This window comes from Stegodyphus dumicola, chromosome 7, assembly GCF_044657685.1.
Source record: "Stegodyphus dumicola isolate Sdum_Otavi_A_Nest chromosome 7, ASM4465768v1".
NCBI lineage: Eukaryota > Metazoa > Arthropoda > Arachnida > Araneae > Eresidae > Stegodyphus > Stegodyphus dumicola.
The window spans coordinates 61,803,098-61,817,719 of record NC_140774.1 but is presented as its reverse complement, the minus strand read 5'-3'; the positions used below and the strand labels follow the sequence as shown (position 1 = coordinate 61,817,719).

Below are 14,622 nucleotides of genomic sequence, written 5' to 3'. Positions count from 1 at the left end.
TGATTGAGCACATTTAAGAGAACGAGCTTAGTAATTACACTGATCCCATGTGGGCCCGTACCTTTGGCACTCACTGCATGCAGGGTTCATACGGTCCTTAAGAGTCCTTAGATTTTTTGGAATCGATTTTTGATCCTTTAAAGTCCTTAATTTTGGCCAAAATCAGCAGAAGGTGCTTAATCATCTGAAATTTCTGTCAGTTTTTACGACTGCCATTTTGAGTGTGAATTAGCATTTTGGAGGAATATTTTTGGTGATTCACTGACATATATGGTTATCTTGTGAATGGGTTCATGGGTTATAATTTTTTATTTCTAATATAAATGATGGGATACTCAAGTTTAGTGAAGCATAAGTAATTCAAAATTTATTTTTTCTAATAAAGAGCTCTTAAAACAAATTTACGCTTTTGGGGATGTGAATTCTTTTATTAAACGGTTCTAAATTTGGTGACTTATCAGCATTTTCCCGATTTTAAGATCAGTTTCTATAGAAAATTTTTAATTCTGAGATATGAGATTTTTTCGACGTTTTTTTTTTAAACATTGTAGCATTGATAAATTTCATTAAAATAATGGTAATATATTGAAATTATATTTTAAAAATAACATTAAAATAAAACATTTTTATTTTTCGCTGTCATATTATAAAGTTTCATTTTGGCAACTTATTATACAATATTCTAAATCTGAAATATAAATAAGGTATAATGCTATAAAGCTCAATTTATGAAACAGCTCTTAGCAAAAGCAAAATTAGCTATCTAATTAATTAAAAATGTCTTCTTAATTTTTTCATAGTAATAGTTTTTCCCATGTAATTGTATCAGAATATGCACCAGTTTTCTCCATAAAATTAATTTTACACTTTTTCCCTCCTTTTTTTTCCAAAATATTTCTGGCTTTTTGCCGTTACGGAATTGGTAGGGATAATTTTTCTTTAGGATTTTAGACATTGCAGCTTAAATATTCCCAACTATTATAAGTGTATTTAATGCTACTTAATAAATTGCATCAAGTTAATTTTATTCTCAAACTTATTAATAATTATGTTCATTAATTCATGTTTAGTAATAATGCATACTACTTAGGGATCTATTTTATTTTTAGGATGATATTACAAAAGTGAAATTCAGGCATAGCTAGTATTTTTAATTGAATTTATTCAGTTCCCATTTGCTCATAGGTCCTTAATTTTTTTAATTAATAGTTCTTAAAATTCCTTAAAAGTACTTAATTTCCGTGTTCAGAAATGTATACGAACCCTGTGCATGGGACCAGGGCGGGATTTATATGGTTCAATGAAAACATCAAGACAGTTGTTTGACTTTATATATCATTTTACCCTCCTGATTTTGGGTGACCTCAGCAAGGAATACAGGTAGATGAACTAAATTTCCTTCAATGATGTGAATAACTTGCCATATTTTTGGTACGAGAATTCAAATTTTTATTAAATCTTGCTTGATATGAATATTAGCACTTTTGGGTAGTTTCTTAATTATTGCTTTAATAGGCTTTCCAATATTCATTTTAAAGGTTTGAAAAGGGATGCTGGGTTCACTTAGGTATTTCGTAAGAATGCGATAATGATTTGAGTTATAGACTCATATAATCATGTTACCTCCTCTAATATTGGCATGATATTTTTTTTTATGATTAATTCTCTTCAATTTCATCATTTAACTTGTCCCAATCAGCGTTGAAGTCTGTTAGGACTATTGGAGGATTGTGACAAGCTGTTTTATTTGGTGTGATAAATTCACTGCTGTCTGCATTAATAGCATCCATTTATCTTCAGGGTTTAATTCCTAAACTTATGTTATCTGAATTGGAGATATTCGCTTATGTGTTATGCTAAAAGTAGTAAAACCTTCTCTATCAGTGGTACTTTTCCTTTTGCTTTAAACTTGAAGTGCAAGTTACTTGAGTAGGATTGTTTTCTTTCTATTTCATATTGTGCAGTAGGATTGTTAGTTGATTATTCATTGAGATACACAGTAATCGTGTTAATATCTCTTTCCAGATTGTTAAGATACTTTAAATTTTGCTCAGTTAAATTACCTGAATTGCGCAGAGTGCAAAATTCAGTTTGCATATTCTGCAGGATTTGCAGAGCATTAGCTGCATCAATTTCCACTTTGTTGGTTTCGCGCCATTGTGAAGTGTATCTCAATGCCTCGTCCTTATCCATGATAGTAATTTTTCAAACACCTAACTGTGAACGGGCCTCCAGCTTAATGAAACATATACTTATCGGGAGAGCCAAAAAGAGACGATTGTAGCTCAGGCTCTGGCTCAAAGGTAGGCGAAAGCAATCATAGGCAATAATAGCAACTGTAAAGAAAAGCAATAGCAATCAAGGTTTCCCCGACCAAGGAGACGAGCTAAGAAAATTCCTGACTGGTCTCTAAGAGCTCAACACCAGGAATCTGAATATTGGGATTTGCTTATATTATCATCATATTTATTGTATACTCAGTACAGGTATCATAGGCAGTTAGAGGACATCAACCATGGCCAGTCAGTAGTGCATCATAGATATCTTGAAAGATGAAATACTATTCTTTTGGGTCACTCTTCATGCTATCTTTCAGGAAAACAGTATTTGTATTACTTGTTATTGGCCCGTGTTTCTTTTCTGCTCAGTGTGTAGAGACATAAAGTTTTTTTGGAAGCAAGAGAGATGAAAAATTAGCAACTGCACCTATGCTGGGAATCGAATCACAAACCTCTCAATTACGCGCTGAGTGTGCTGACCACTACACCATGAGGGCTCGCTAAGAAGATGGCAGAAATACCTTACGTATTCCCCCCTTTTAAAGGGTGACTGGGGCTTTTAGGAGACTCAATCGCCGAGTCCTGGTGAGGAGAATCATCATCCAACACCCTTTTAGTTCGGGCCCCACTGTAGAGACATTAGGGTTTTTTCGGAAGCAAGAGAGATGAAAAATTAGCAACTACCTTCGCCGGGAATCGAACCGCAGACCTCTCAATTACATGCTGAGTGTGTTGACCACTACACCATGAAGGCTCGCTAAGAAGGCAGGAGAAATACCTTATAAGTGTACAGCATAACTGCCTGTACTCCTGGATTTTCATCTCATCTCCTGATCTTTCAGTAGATCACCTTTCTTTCTTTTTTTTATTTTTAGTTTTTACTAAGGAAAATGTTTTCCAGAAATAAATGAAATTTAAGTTAGGCAAATTCCCCACTCTAAAGATTTTCATAATACTTTTTTTATTAATTTCTGTTTTATCTGAATTATATTTTTACTTATTACATTTCATTGATCATTATATTTTTCGTATTAAATTCTATTTAATCTGACTTGTCTTAATCTACTGTAGATATTTGTGAATTTTTATATGAAGATTCAAGCACTGTTTAATATAGTAATATTTGCATTGATTTACTTCAGTGTGTGAGCTATTATCAAGTTTATCCATGTAAATACTATATACATTAATTATTAATTTTATTTTGATGGCATTTAAAAGTGCTTTGATAAATAAAAGCTTTTCTTCGCTAATCAGAATTTTCTTAGTATAAAAGCATAACAAAATTAAAATGTTTAAAATTAAATGCTGATATATTTTACTTCAGAATTGAATTACAAATAGTTCAGTAACCTAAACCATGCATTATAAAATGAATTCAAGTTAGTTTGCAGATCTTTTGTATGGTGGTGCCACAAGAGTAACCTCCAGTTTCTCCAGGTTTTTTTCACAGAAATCTTTTAGTTTTTATGATTTCCTGGTTGGCAGCCATGGTACAGTATTTTTTCTTTGGCCTGACCATTCACCCAGTTGGTTGCCTGTAGAACAGGATGTGAGATATGATTGTATGTAATGATCTGTCATGCATCACCTGCAATTGCCTTTGAAGAACTGTAGTTATATATAAAATCTGGAAAGAGCAATCATTTTCAGATGGCCATTCAGATTTTTTTCTTTGTAAGCCAAAGTGTACAGTCGGTTATCATTATTCATATTCAGTATATCAAAACATTTTCTTTGCATATCTTTGTTACTCATATGATTTGTGATTCTAATCGTTTGTAACTTGTATGGCAAGTCAAAACATGTAAAGTTTTTTTTAAATTCAAGGCTTTACTTTTGTTTCATTTTCAGTGACTAGCAGTAAATAAATATGTATAAAAACCAGCAATTGGTGACCAAAATGAGAAAATTGTTTTATAAAAATTGTTTTTTTGGTTATTTTGTTTAAGCTTTAAACAGCTTTTAGCAGGTATGAAAAATAGCTGTGTACAATTATTTTTATATAAAAATAATTAATCATTTAAGCTTTCCAAAGAGGAGGGAAAAAAAAAAAACTTTTATTATTGTGTTAAATACTTTGTCAAATGTGCAATTTGTTTTTTAAAAAATTAAGTCTATAAGGCATTTTATGTTGATTAACCAGTTATGATTAAGTAACGAGTTATTATGCTTTAAATTTCCTTTCCATTGAGCCTCATCAGAATGCAAATAAGCCTGCAGGATATTTAAGGGAAGGGCTCTGAATGCATTAGATATAGAACTTTTGGCAGTAGCACTTGTAGCTTTATGTTCTTTGGCCCAACTCTGCCTGTTAATATTCTGGCTTCAGACATTTTGCTAACCCATATTAAAACAAGTTGAGCTAGCTTGAGTTGACCAAATTTTCATAGTCTTTGACTTACTTTTAATCTGAAATTTCAACGTTGTTATTTTACCATGTGCAAGTGACAGAATTCAGTTTTTATGTACAAATGATGCCTTCTGTTTAATTTCAAGTTGATAAAAAAAGGTTATTTAAAACCTTCGTAAGGCATTGTTGTAATATTTCAGGAGACATCATAATTTGTTTTTAGTGTATTAGGATATGAAAGACATTTTAATTAGTGTTATACAATTAAGACCTTCTAAGTCTTTCTTTGAGTTTTTCCAAAATTAATTATATGTTTAGTGCTTTTATTCAATGTAGATGAGGCTTGTTTATTTTCCTCATTGGTTTCTTGCTAAATTAAAAGTTAGTGTTTTAATATGTATTGGATGATTGTAAAAGTTTGTCTGCTGTGGGAATAAAATGTAAGGAGTCATATTTGAAAGAAAATCTATCATATAGTCTAATAGTAGTAACAGTCTAAGATATAGTCTAATAGTAGTAAAGTCTATGATTTAGTCTAACAATAATCTGTGATGTAGTTATCATCATTATTTACATTTGTCGCCTAATGTTTTACAAATTTACAGTTTTCTTTTTTGTGGAAACAGCTTGGCATTTATGCAGGGTAAGTTACGAGAAAATGTTTGACAGCTTCTGTTGAGCTAAATTTCTTGCTATTTAAACTGTTCTGCAAAAATCAGAATGGATATTTGTTATAAACAATAATAATGCCAAATGTGGTTTACACACTTTCCAAAATACTACTGTTTCTATAGTATTTCCCATTTTAACCCCTTTTGTTTTTATACTGTTGTGGGCTGCATTGTCAGAATAGATGAAGATACCTTAAGTTAACAAAACAATTTTAGCAAGTTTCCACATTAAATTTAGTCTGTTGTTTCCCAATATGCAGAGGGTGTAATAATATTAAGGCTGTTTAATTGTTTGTGATAATATTGAGGCTGTTTAATTGTTTAAAATATAAAGAGTATTTGTTTTAAGTGCTAAGAAGGTCTTTTCATAAAATTTCTGGAGCTATCAAATTCCATTCCTCTTCTATTACTTATCAGTGTCAAACAATCCAGAGCTGTGTGTTTGGAAAGAGCTCAAAAGTCCATAAATGAAATGTTAGAGAACTTCACAGGAGTGCATTGAAAAGATCAATCTTAATTTTTTCTAGGAATACTGTGGTACTTTTCGATACATGACTTTGTTTTGATTAAGTTTCATAAGTCATTGGGACAAAGTAATGAAATTTCTGTTAGTGTCGAATGTAAAATTTTCTCTTGATATTACCGTTGAGTTCATTTTAACATTCCCCCCCACACTTTTCTTATTTTTAATTTGCCATTTTAAGAGAATCCTGTGATAATCATAAACCCCTTAGAGTTTATTTTAACATTTTTCCTATTCTTATTATTTTTAACCTGCAATAGTCATAAACCCCTTGCTGAAAACTTCTTTGCATTGAAAGAACTAGGTTTATATTTTTTCTCTATTTGTTAATAAATGGATTTTTTTTGGGGGGGATTGTTGCAGTCATTTAGGCAAACCCATGCTTCATCAGAAGTTGCAATATATTCCATTTATCTCCTGCTGAAGAGGTTTCATACAGTAATCTACAAATTGTTTTTTTGCTGAGCCATTTGCCCTGTTAAAAGTTGGTGAACATTATTTTTTAGTTTTTTTAAAGTTTTAAACCCTGGTTTATTATTTTATTTATTATTGTTACAGATGCATTTAAAGACTTTGCAATTGATTTTTATGCTGGTGGATTTACTTTTGTTACAATGATTTAACTTTAGAAACAGTATGTATCCTTTTTTTAGTTTCGAGTCTCCTTGTAATAATAAAAATGACTATTTTCTAAGAAACAAGAAATTTTGTAAAAAAGGATAACTCTATATGGCACATATTTACATTTTTTTAGCTAGTGAATGCTCTTCAGTTGAATGACAGCTAAATATATAACATGTAAATCTGCATGTACTCAAACAGGTATATGGTTTGTGCATGTGTGAGTTGGCTGCTGTTATGTGTATACTCGAATATGTGCTAAACAAAGGTGACAGTTCTATTGAATGTATAATCAAAGTATAAATATAATTCCAATAGTGTACAATGATCTATTGTTTTAGAATTTAGATACAAAATATTTATATTTTTATTGTTGTAAATAAAATACATGATGTTTAATAATGTGATTAAATATTTTTGCTTCTAGTTCTTATTTATAATGGATCGCAAATTTTATATATCTTAAGTGTAATTTTATATTTCTTTGTTCTCATTATACTAATTTTACTTACTTCTACAGATGTTGACTTAGAAGTTTTTAAATCCTTCAACAGAATTAAAGGTCTGACTGATGACATTGGTACAATAACTGCAGCAGTATCCAAATCTGACATTTTAGAAGTAAGTTTTTATTAATCGCTGGGCACAAGGATTAAAAATGCCTTCCTTTCACTTGAACTCTTTCCCCCCACCTTCTTAAAATAAATCATTCCAAAACTCTTTGTCTGTATTACCTTCCTTCAATATACCATGTGTAGATGTACTGTAATATTTCAATGAACTCTAAAGTTACATGTTTCCTATTTCTTTATTTTATACATTATGCTTGTAATTAATTTGCATTTGAAATTATCAGTAATTCAGTGCTAATAAATAAAACATTACTCGGCCTTTATATATTACAACTAGCATTAATAAAAGTTGTATGCATCAGAGTATACTAATTTATGCTGAGCACTCTAGAATTTAACACCATTCTCCAAATTTTATGCTTTAGTACAGAAAATCAAAGAACAGAGTTTGGTTTATATTCCCCTCCTTAAGATATAGGTCCTTTGCATAACAAAGCATTAAATCTGGCATAAATGAAATGACATCAGTTGGTCTATGTCAAATTATTACCTGCCTTGGTTATTAAAAAATACAGTTTCCATAATAAAACAGGTAACATATTTTTATTGTTTTCAAGAAAAACATAAAGTTACTCTATATACAGATTTAAAAACAGCATATTTAAAGTTTATTATTTTATGGCTGTAAAATATAAAGTCTTAATTTTAGTTGAACAGAACTGTATTAAGTTATGTTAATAATAAATATTTCTTTGTTTAATTTGAGTGCAGTGCAAATGCAATAGAAATAAGAATAAAGAGAAATTAGATTATATATTTATTTAGGGCTCACTTAAATTAAAATTATTATTATTTTAAATTCAAAATAGAAATATGTTATGCATTTAGATAAATAAAAACTAACTCCTGTGCTTAATTCTATGTAGAAAAGTGTGTCATGTATTCTTAGAAGGGAAAGCAAAAATAATTATTTTTTAACTGTGTAATTTTTATTATAATAATTGAAAAAAGAAACAGTACTTCTTTTTTCATATTTCCTTGGTACCAGCTATTGCCACTTTGGTTTGTTTTTTTACGTGGCAATAATTGTCTTTAAAACTATCACTCAGGTGGCAATACTTTTTATCTTTTTTTCTCCCAACTGCAATAAAATTTATCATTTGTGATTTGCTAAGAGGTGAAGAAGTGGTTATGCTGTTCTTTTAAAAAAGAAAGGTTGTGTAAAATGTGACTTTGAAGGTGAAATGGCTTTAGCACATGTTGGGAAGTAAAAGATGTACTAATAAAAATGTGGTTTGTTATATCACAGAATCCTTTAGTTACTGCCATAATATTCATTTATGTATGGTGCCATGAGTTAATGCATGTTGAGTTTTGTAAACCAAAACTTGCTTATAATGAATCACAACATTATAAATGAGTGGAATAATTTTGTAAGAAAGATATGCATAACTGGCAGAGGCGGGCCTGTAAGGCCTTCTTCGCAGGCAGGCGCCGATGACACAGAGGTCCTTTTTTTTTTTTTTTTTTTTTTTCTGTCTTGTTTTTGCTTTAATGCAAAAGAATGTGCACTTACCGGGAAAGAAAAATAAATGTACCTTGAATGCTACACAGGATAGGGACCATGGGCGTTTGCGCTCCTCACCTTTCTTCTCCAGCCCACACAAATACCTTGCCACCCATCCATCAGTTGTTAGGTACAGTGTTACACAAAGAAGTTCGAGTTTTAAAAGCTGCGGGAATTCAAGCTGTGAGCAAGTTTAATCTAGATAATACCGTACACCGTCTACACAGGCAGACGTTATGCACTGTTCAAAATAACCCTTCTGAGCACTTAGTACCATATAACAGTCATTTCCATGTGTCTAGAAAGCCACGTGTTATGTATCATCTACACATTCCTTCTTCGTATTTATTGAGTAATTGGAGAAGAAAATTTTCAATGTACACTGCGGAAAAAAAAAGGACAGTTTTATACCTCCCTTTCTACTGAGCTGATTGATGAAATTCAACTTGCATTTTTCATGTCTCGAAAGCGTGATTTAGGATATGCATTAGATTTATGTATAGCATTGTTCTAATATAGGTATTTTGACACAAAATCGTACTTTTTCTGAAATAACATAGCAATAATTTTCCATATTTCAATTCTACGGCTCAAATTACTGCAAACTACAATGTTTTGTAAAAAACACATGTGTAGATTTTAAAAAATTAGTTCTCAAAATTTTAGCTGCTCAGTGTTAAATGAGTTTGTTATATATTTATTAATCTCTCTTTTTTTTAATTAAGCTTATTTGATTCTTCCTTTCACATTTTGAAATTCAGGTTCATTTCGAATAAAATTCACCCATTTTTTTATGATTTATTTTTAAAATTTGTGTTTTAAAATAATTTTTATAAATTTTTCAAAAAAAATTTAAATTGTAATCTATAAAATGTTTACCATCATCGGTATCTGACTATGTTCGGAGCACTTTTTTTAAAAAAAAAAGCAGTATAAGTATACTATAAACAAATTTTCTCATTTATTGTCTACAGAGATTAATTATGCAATATCAAAATGTAATATATTCTATTATTATCCTGCAAAAAATATTAAATTTACTTGAAATTTTAAGCAAATTTTAAAACAATTTGAAACATTCTATACGAAAAAATATTAAAGTTATATTAAAATAAGTCATAGAGTAATAAATTACATGCTTTTACCTAAGGAATGGCATAAGGTTTTAAAAATATCTTAAATAGTAAAAAAATTTCAGAATTTTGAAATTTTTTTGACATTTTCGATTAATTCATGATGTTATTATTTAAATAACAAGCCACAATTTAAAAAATATTCAACATATAAATAGTCTGGTATGTCATTCCCAAGATAATTATACAGTCAAAAGTCATTAATCCGGATGTCCATAATCCGGACCTCAAAGCTACAAACTTTCTGCACATGCGTAAGCGTTTACGCATGCACATATGCATTTATGCATGCGCGTAATACCTTCACGCATGCGCGTTTAATGTATAACGGACAGTATAAGCTAAGCTAAAATTATCTATTTCAGTAAGTGTTGCAGATTGCGTTGTTCCTTAATCTTCGAATTGGATCCGGCTTATTATTTTTTTGCAGACTGTTAGAGCAATTTTATAAAAGTAAGCTTGAACTTTCGATTATGTCAAAAAGAATTTCCAAAAGAATTTTGGAGCTGCCAAAGGATCTACAAAACGAAACATGTTTCGATGTCCATCAAACAAAAATTGGAATTGCTGCAAAAAATGGATAAAGGCATATCCTTTGTTTTTCTAACCATTCTGAAATCTGTTTATCAATTTTACGCTGCTCTGCGGGGGTGGGGGGAAACGTCGCGGCGCGTAATGAACTGGAAGTTGATCTGTCAGCATTATCCTTATCTTCAGGGTACATGTTTTTATTTTATTCGGCTTATAATTCCTTACTAAATGTAGCATTTCATCTCGATATACTCCGTCTCTGATAGGATTTAAATCAAATTCCTCGTCATTATAAATATCACGAATGCACATCAAATAGTTTTTTGGTTGCAATTTTCTAATTTCGACTATGCGTAATGTATGCTTTACGCATGCGCGCATTGAAAGAAATGTTTAATAAAGTAAACAAATAAATATTTTTCTTTAGGCATTTCCTTTAGGTCCAGGTAAATGTGTAATAATATTGCGTCTTCTTGTGCAGACTTGCACATTTGGACTTTTGCTCCATTTTGTCACTGCATCCTTTCTGATGTAGTATTTACTGCATATGCTCTCAACGTGCATATCATTTACTTCTTATTCTAATATTTCTGTCTCCGATGTTTCTTCTGTGTCTGAATTGTAGTCCATTCTGACTAACTGTCATAACTGTCTGAATTCTGGACGTCCATTATCCGGAATGATGTATAATCCAGACCTCAAAGCTGCAAACTTTTTTCGTATGCTTTACGCATGCGCATACATTACGCGCCCTATACTTCTACAGTTATAACTCCTTGGTTCTTTACTCGTATTAGTCATAGCGCGTGCTTTATTTTGTGTGTTAGTATTTGAATAACTCTTATTCTTTGTATCTGGAACGTGGATTTTCTCATATATTTTTAATTTCTCTGAATTCAGAAATAGTTTTACACCCATACAAAATAATTTTGTTACTACTCTGATTGGGTATCCCATTGATTACATAATCAAGAATTGATTAATTATCAACAAAACCGCGACTGACTATTTCACGCAAGGCACTTAAATATTCGGAAAAGGATTCACCAAGTTGTAAGTGTCATTTATAGTCTAAATGAAACGCATTTTTTTCTACTTAGCACGATATTACTTGCATAATCAGAACAGCTTGGCTTAATGATTTGTTTCTCTAACCATTCCAAAATCTGTTTATTAATTTCACGCTGCTCTTCGGGGGGGGGGGGCGTCGCGGCGAGCAATGAACTGGAAGTTGATCTGTCAGCACTATCCTCATCTTCAGGGCAGATGTTTTTTTTTTTTATTGGGCTTATAATTCCCTATCAAGTGTAGTATTTCATCTCGATGTACTTTGTCTTTGATATGATTTAAATCAATTAAAATTCATTAAAAATATCATTAATAAAAAAATTAAATTTAAAATTAAATTAAAAATATCACAAATACACATCAAATAGTTTTCTGGTTGCAATTTTCTAATTTCGACTATGCGTAATGTATGCTTTATGCATGCACGCGTTGAAAGAAATGTTTAATAAAATAAACAAATAAATATTAAGCTCCTCTTTTTTTTTTTTTTTTTGTTGTAAAATTTGATATCCTTTAGATCATAATTGCTCTTTATTTCATAAATTGCGGTTTCATACTTTTAATTGTGCAATTTCTGATTGCCATCTTGCTAGATTTAAATTGATGATCTATGATTCGGAAAAATTCCTAATTTTGAATTGCCGTAGTTCCGAGAAGTCCGGATTACGGACTTTGTACTGTATACAAATATCTGTGAGGAAAAATCCAGCATTTTGTTACATGTCTTGTGATAAGAATACATTGTATTAACTTTTTATCGGACTTATGCATTCAATCAATTACGAACCCATAGGCACACAACAGTATTTTTTGGTATTTAATGCAGGCTATACTTGCCCAAAAAAAGAACTTTGCTAATTTATCAGTGCACCAAAGAATGAATCTTGATAATTTCTTGCCTTGGACTGTTTTGTGTTTGGGGGGGGGATTAGTATCATGCATTTTGATATCTTGGGCTTAAAAAAGGTGGGGGGAGCTTGACTTCATTGTAAATATGTATGATAAGCGGGAAGAAATGAGGTGTGGAGAGTTAACAATATTTTTCTAGTCATCTAAAAACATTTAAAAAAATTCACACACAATTAAAAATAAATGTTATATAAGAAAGTAGTCAACATCCACTCTTTGAACTATATAGACCTTTTGTGCCAAATCCTTACTTGTTACCACTAAGCCATCACATATTCAACAGTCAGATGATTTTTAATAATATATGTAATATATGAGATAAATTCGATTTGATTTTCTTTCTTATTTCTGGGAAGCAGCACTTGTTTGTACAGATTCATTATTTTTAGTATCTCGTGTAATTATGTGAAAATCAAACAAAATTAGTGACTCCAACGTTGTGTACTGTTGTTGTAAATTGGAAAAGATAAAACATTGAAATGGACTTTTATAATGCTGAGATGAGAGCTGGAATTTATACCTAAGTTGTTGTTTAGGTGTCTCAATTGTTAAACATCTTATTTTAATTTATTTCATTATTTATTTTCATTTGTGTTTTTTATAAAAATAAAACATCCAAATGCACTTTGCATGCCTGTAACAGATGTATCAAAAGTGTTTTAGCTGAGGGCTTCATTAAACTTAAATCTAGCTTGGTAATATTTTCAGATAAAAGTGATTATCTGTGTAACTAGACAACTGCAGATTATGTAAATAATTTTTATATTCAGGTCAAATTAAAAAAATGTATTAAATCTGAATGTATAGAACAGTAATAATTAAAATAACATTGATTTATATTACATGATAGAGTTGACCAATTTATATTGGTCAACTCAACCTGATTTTATTTAGTTGATTTGAAAAATTACTGAACACAAATTAAAATTATGTACTTAAAAGTAGTCTATATTACATTTATTTATCACCAATGAAAAGGAAATGTCTATAAAATTTTTGCAAGAAAAATAGGTAAGCACACATTTATCATCCTATTTAAGAAAATCACTTTCCTTGAGTGGTTCAGTAAGTATGTATTTAGCATTTGTTCTGTGTAGTATAGAAATCTCCTAAAATTCAAGAAAAGACTATACAGTTTTTATGATGCAAAATTTCTGTTGGCTGCCAGTCCATAATATAAGCATATTCAGCAAATCAGAAACAAAGTCACCTTTCCTCTAGGCAACCTGCAAACTAAATTTTGTGATATTTTTGTTTTCCTGGGAGTTCTGGCTATCATACTTAACATGAGATCCAGTAAACAATGCTGATGCTATCTTCAAATGGAATTCAAAATTTAACATCTTGAAAAAGTTGTGAGGATTAGCAACTACTTATTCTGACTTGTTAGAGATGTATAAATAACTAAATATACATAAGATGAGATGGTTATTATCTTAACATTATAAAGTGTTAAAACAATTTAGAGAAATGAACCAGTTGGAATATCCATTGAGTATAACGACAGGGTTAATATAATTCAGTTCAGAAAATAAAACAACTACAGAGCAAATACTTACTTAATGTAAAAGTAATCACAACTGAAAGTGGATGTAACTGAAAATGTAAATAATTAACCAAATGCATGTATTTCCTATAGGAGTTGTAAAATCATCAGAAGATCTACAAACTAAGATAGATATCCTGAAACAAAAGTTTGTATTAGTATTGAATTTTAACTGCATGATAAGGTCAGTGTTAAGAGAGTAATAAATAAAAAAAATTTAAAATTGTCATATTTTCTCATGAATTCATCCCTTTTTTTACTAATTTTATTAAAATTATTTTTGTTAAAAAATCGAGTTGGAAACATTATGCATGTAATTTAATTTCTGAAAAATACAGTTACAGAACATAACAAATGAAAAAGTTTTTTTTTTTTTTTTTAAATTCCCCCCCTCCAAAGCATACGGCATCTTGCAGTCCAATGAATAAAGGAGATTGCCTCCTGTCGTTGGGAGAGTCATAAAAAAGTCTGATGAAAGAAAATCTCACAAAGCAGTACAAGAAGACAGATGCTGTCCGGTTATTGGAGCAGAGGCACACAGAACACAGTCTGGGGAGTCAACAAGTCCAAATCTAAAAAGATGAGCCTGTAAGTAATTATGTTGCATCATGAATCTGAAGCAAGCCACACCCATGAACTCAAATGAGAGAGAGAAACACAGATCTGTTTTTCCAATAAGGAGCACCAATTCTTCACAGTTGCGACATCCATGTAATGAGTCAGGTCTTATGGATGTGCTCTCTAATAGTCCGTTTGATGTTTCTGAGAGGAACATGTAATTCAGGTTGATTGAAACCACAACCCTCTATAGTGAGCACTTCTGCTTGTTCATTACCAGAAATATCGCTA

At 30.7% G+C, this 14,622-nt stretch overlaps 1 protein-coding gene across 3 annotated transcripts in view; it reads left to right on the top strand.

Moving 5' to 3' along the window:
• Window positions 1–14,622, top strand: part of LOC118184248 (la-related protein 7-like) — a 132,276-nt gene that overhangs the window by 8,904 nt on the left and 108,750 nt on the right. For all 3 annotated transcript variants that reach the window (XM_085820329.1, XM_085820328.1, XM_085820330.1), the window contains exon 3: window positions 6,968–7,068. In XM_085820329.1, coding sequence (XP_085676455.1) covers window positions 6,968–7,068 — 101 coding nt within the window. The remainder of the gene's footprint in view (window positions 1–6,967; window positions 7,069–14,622) is intronic.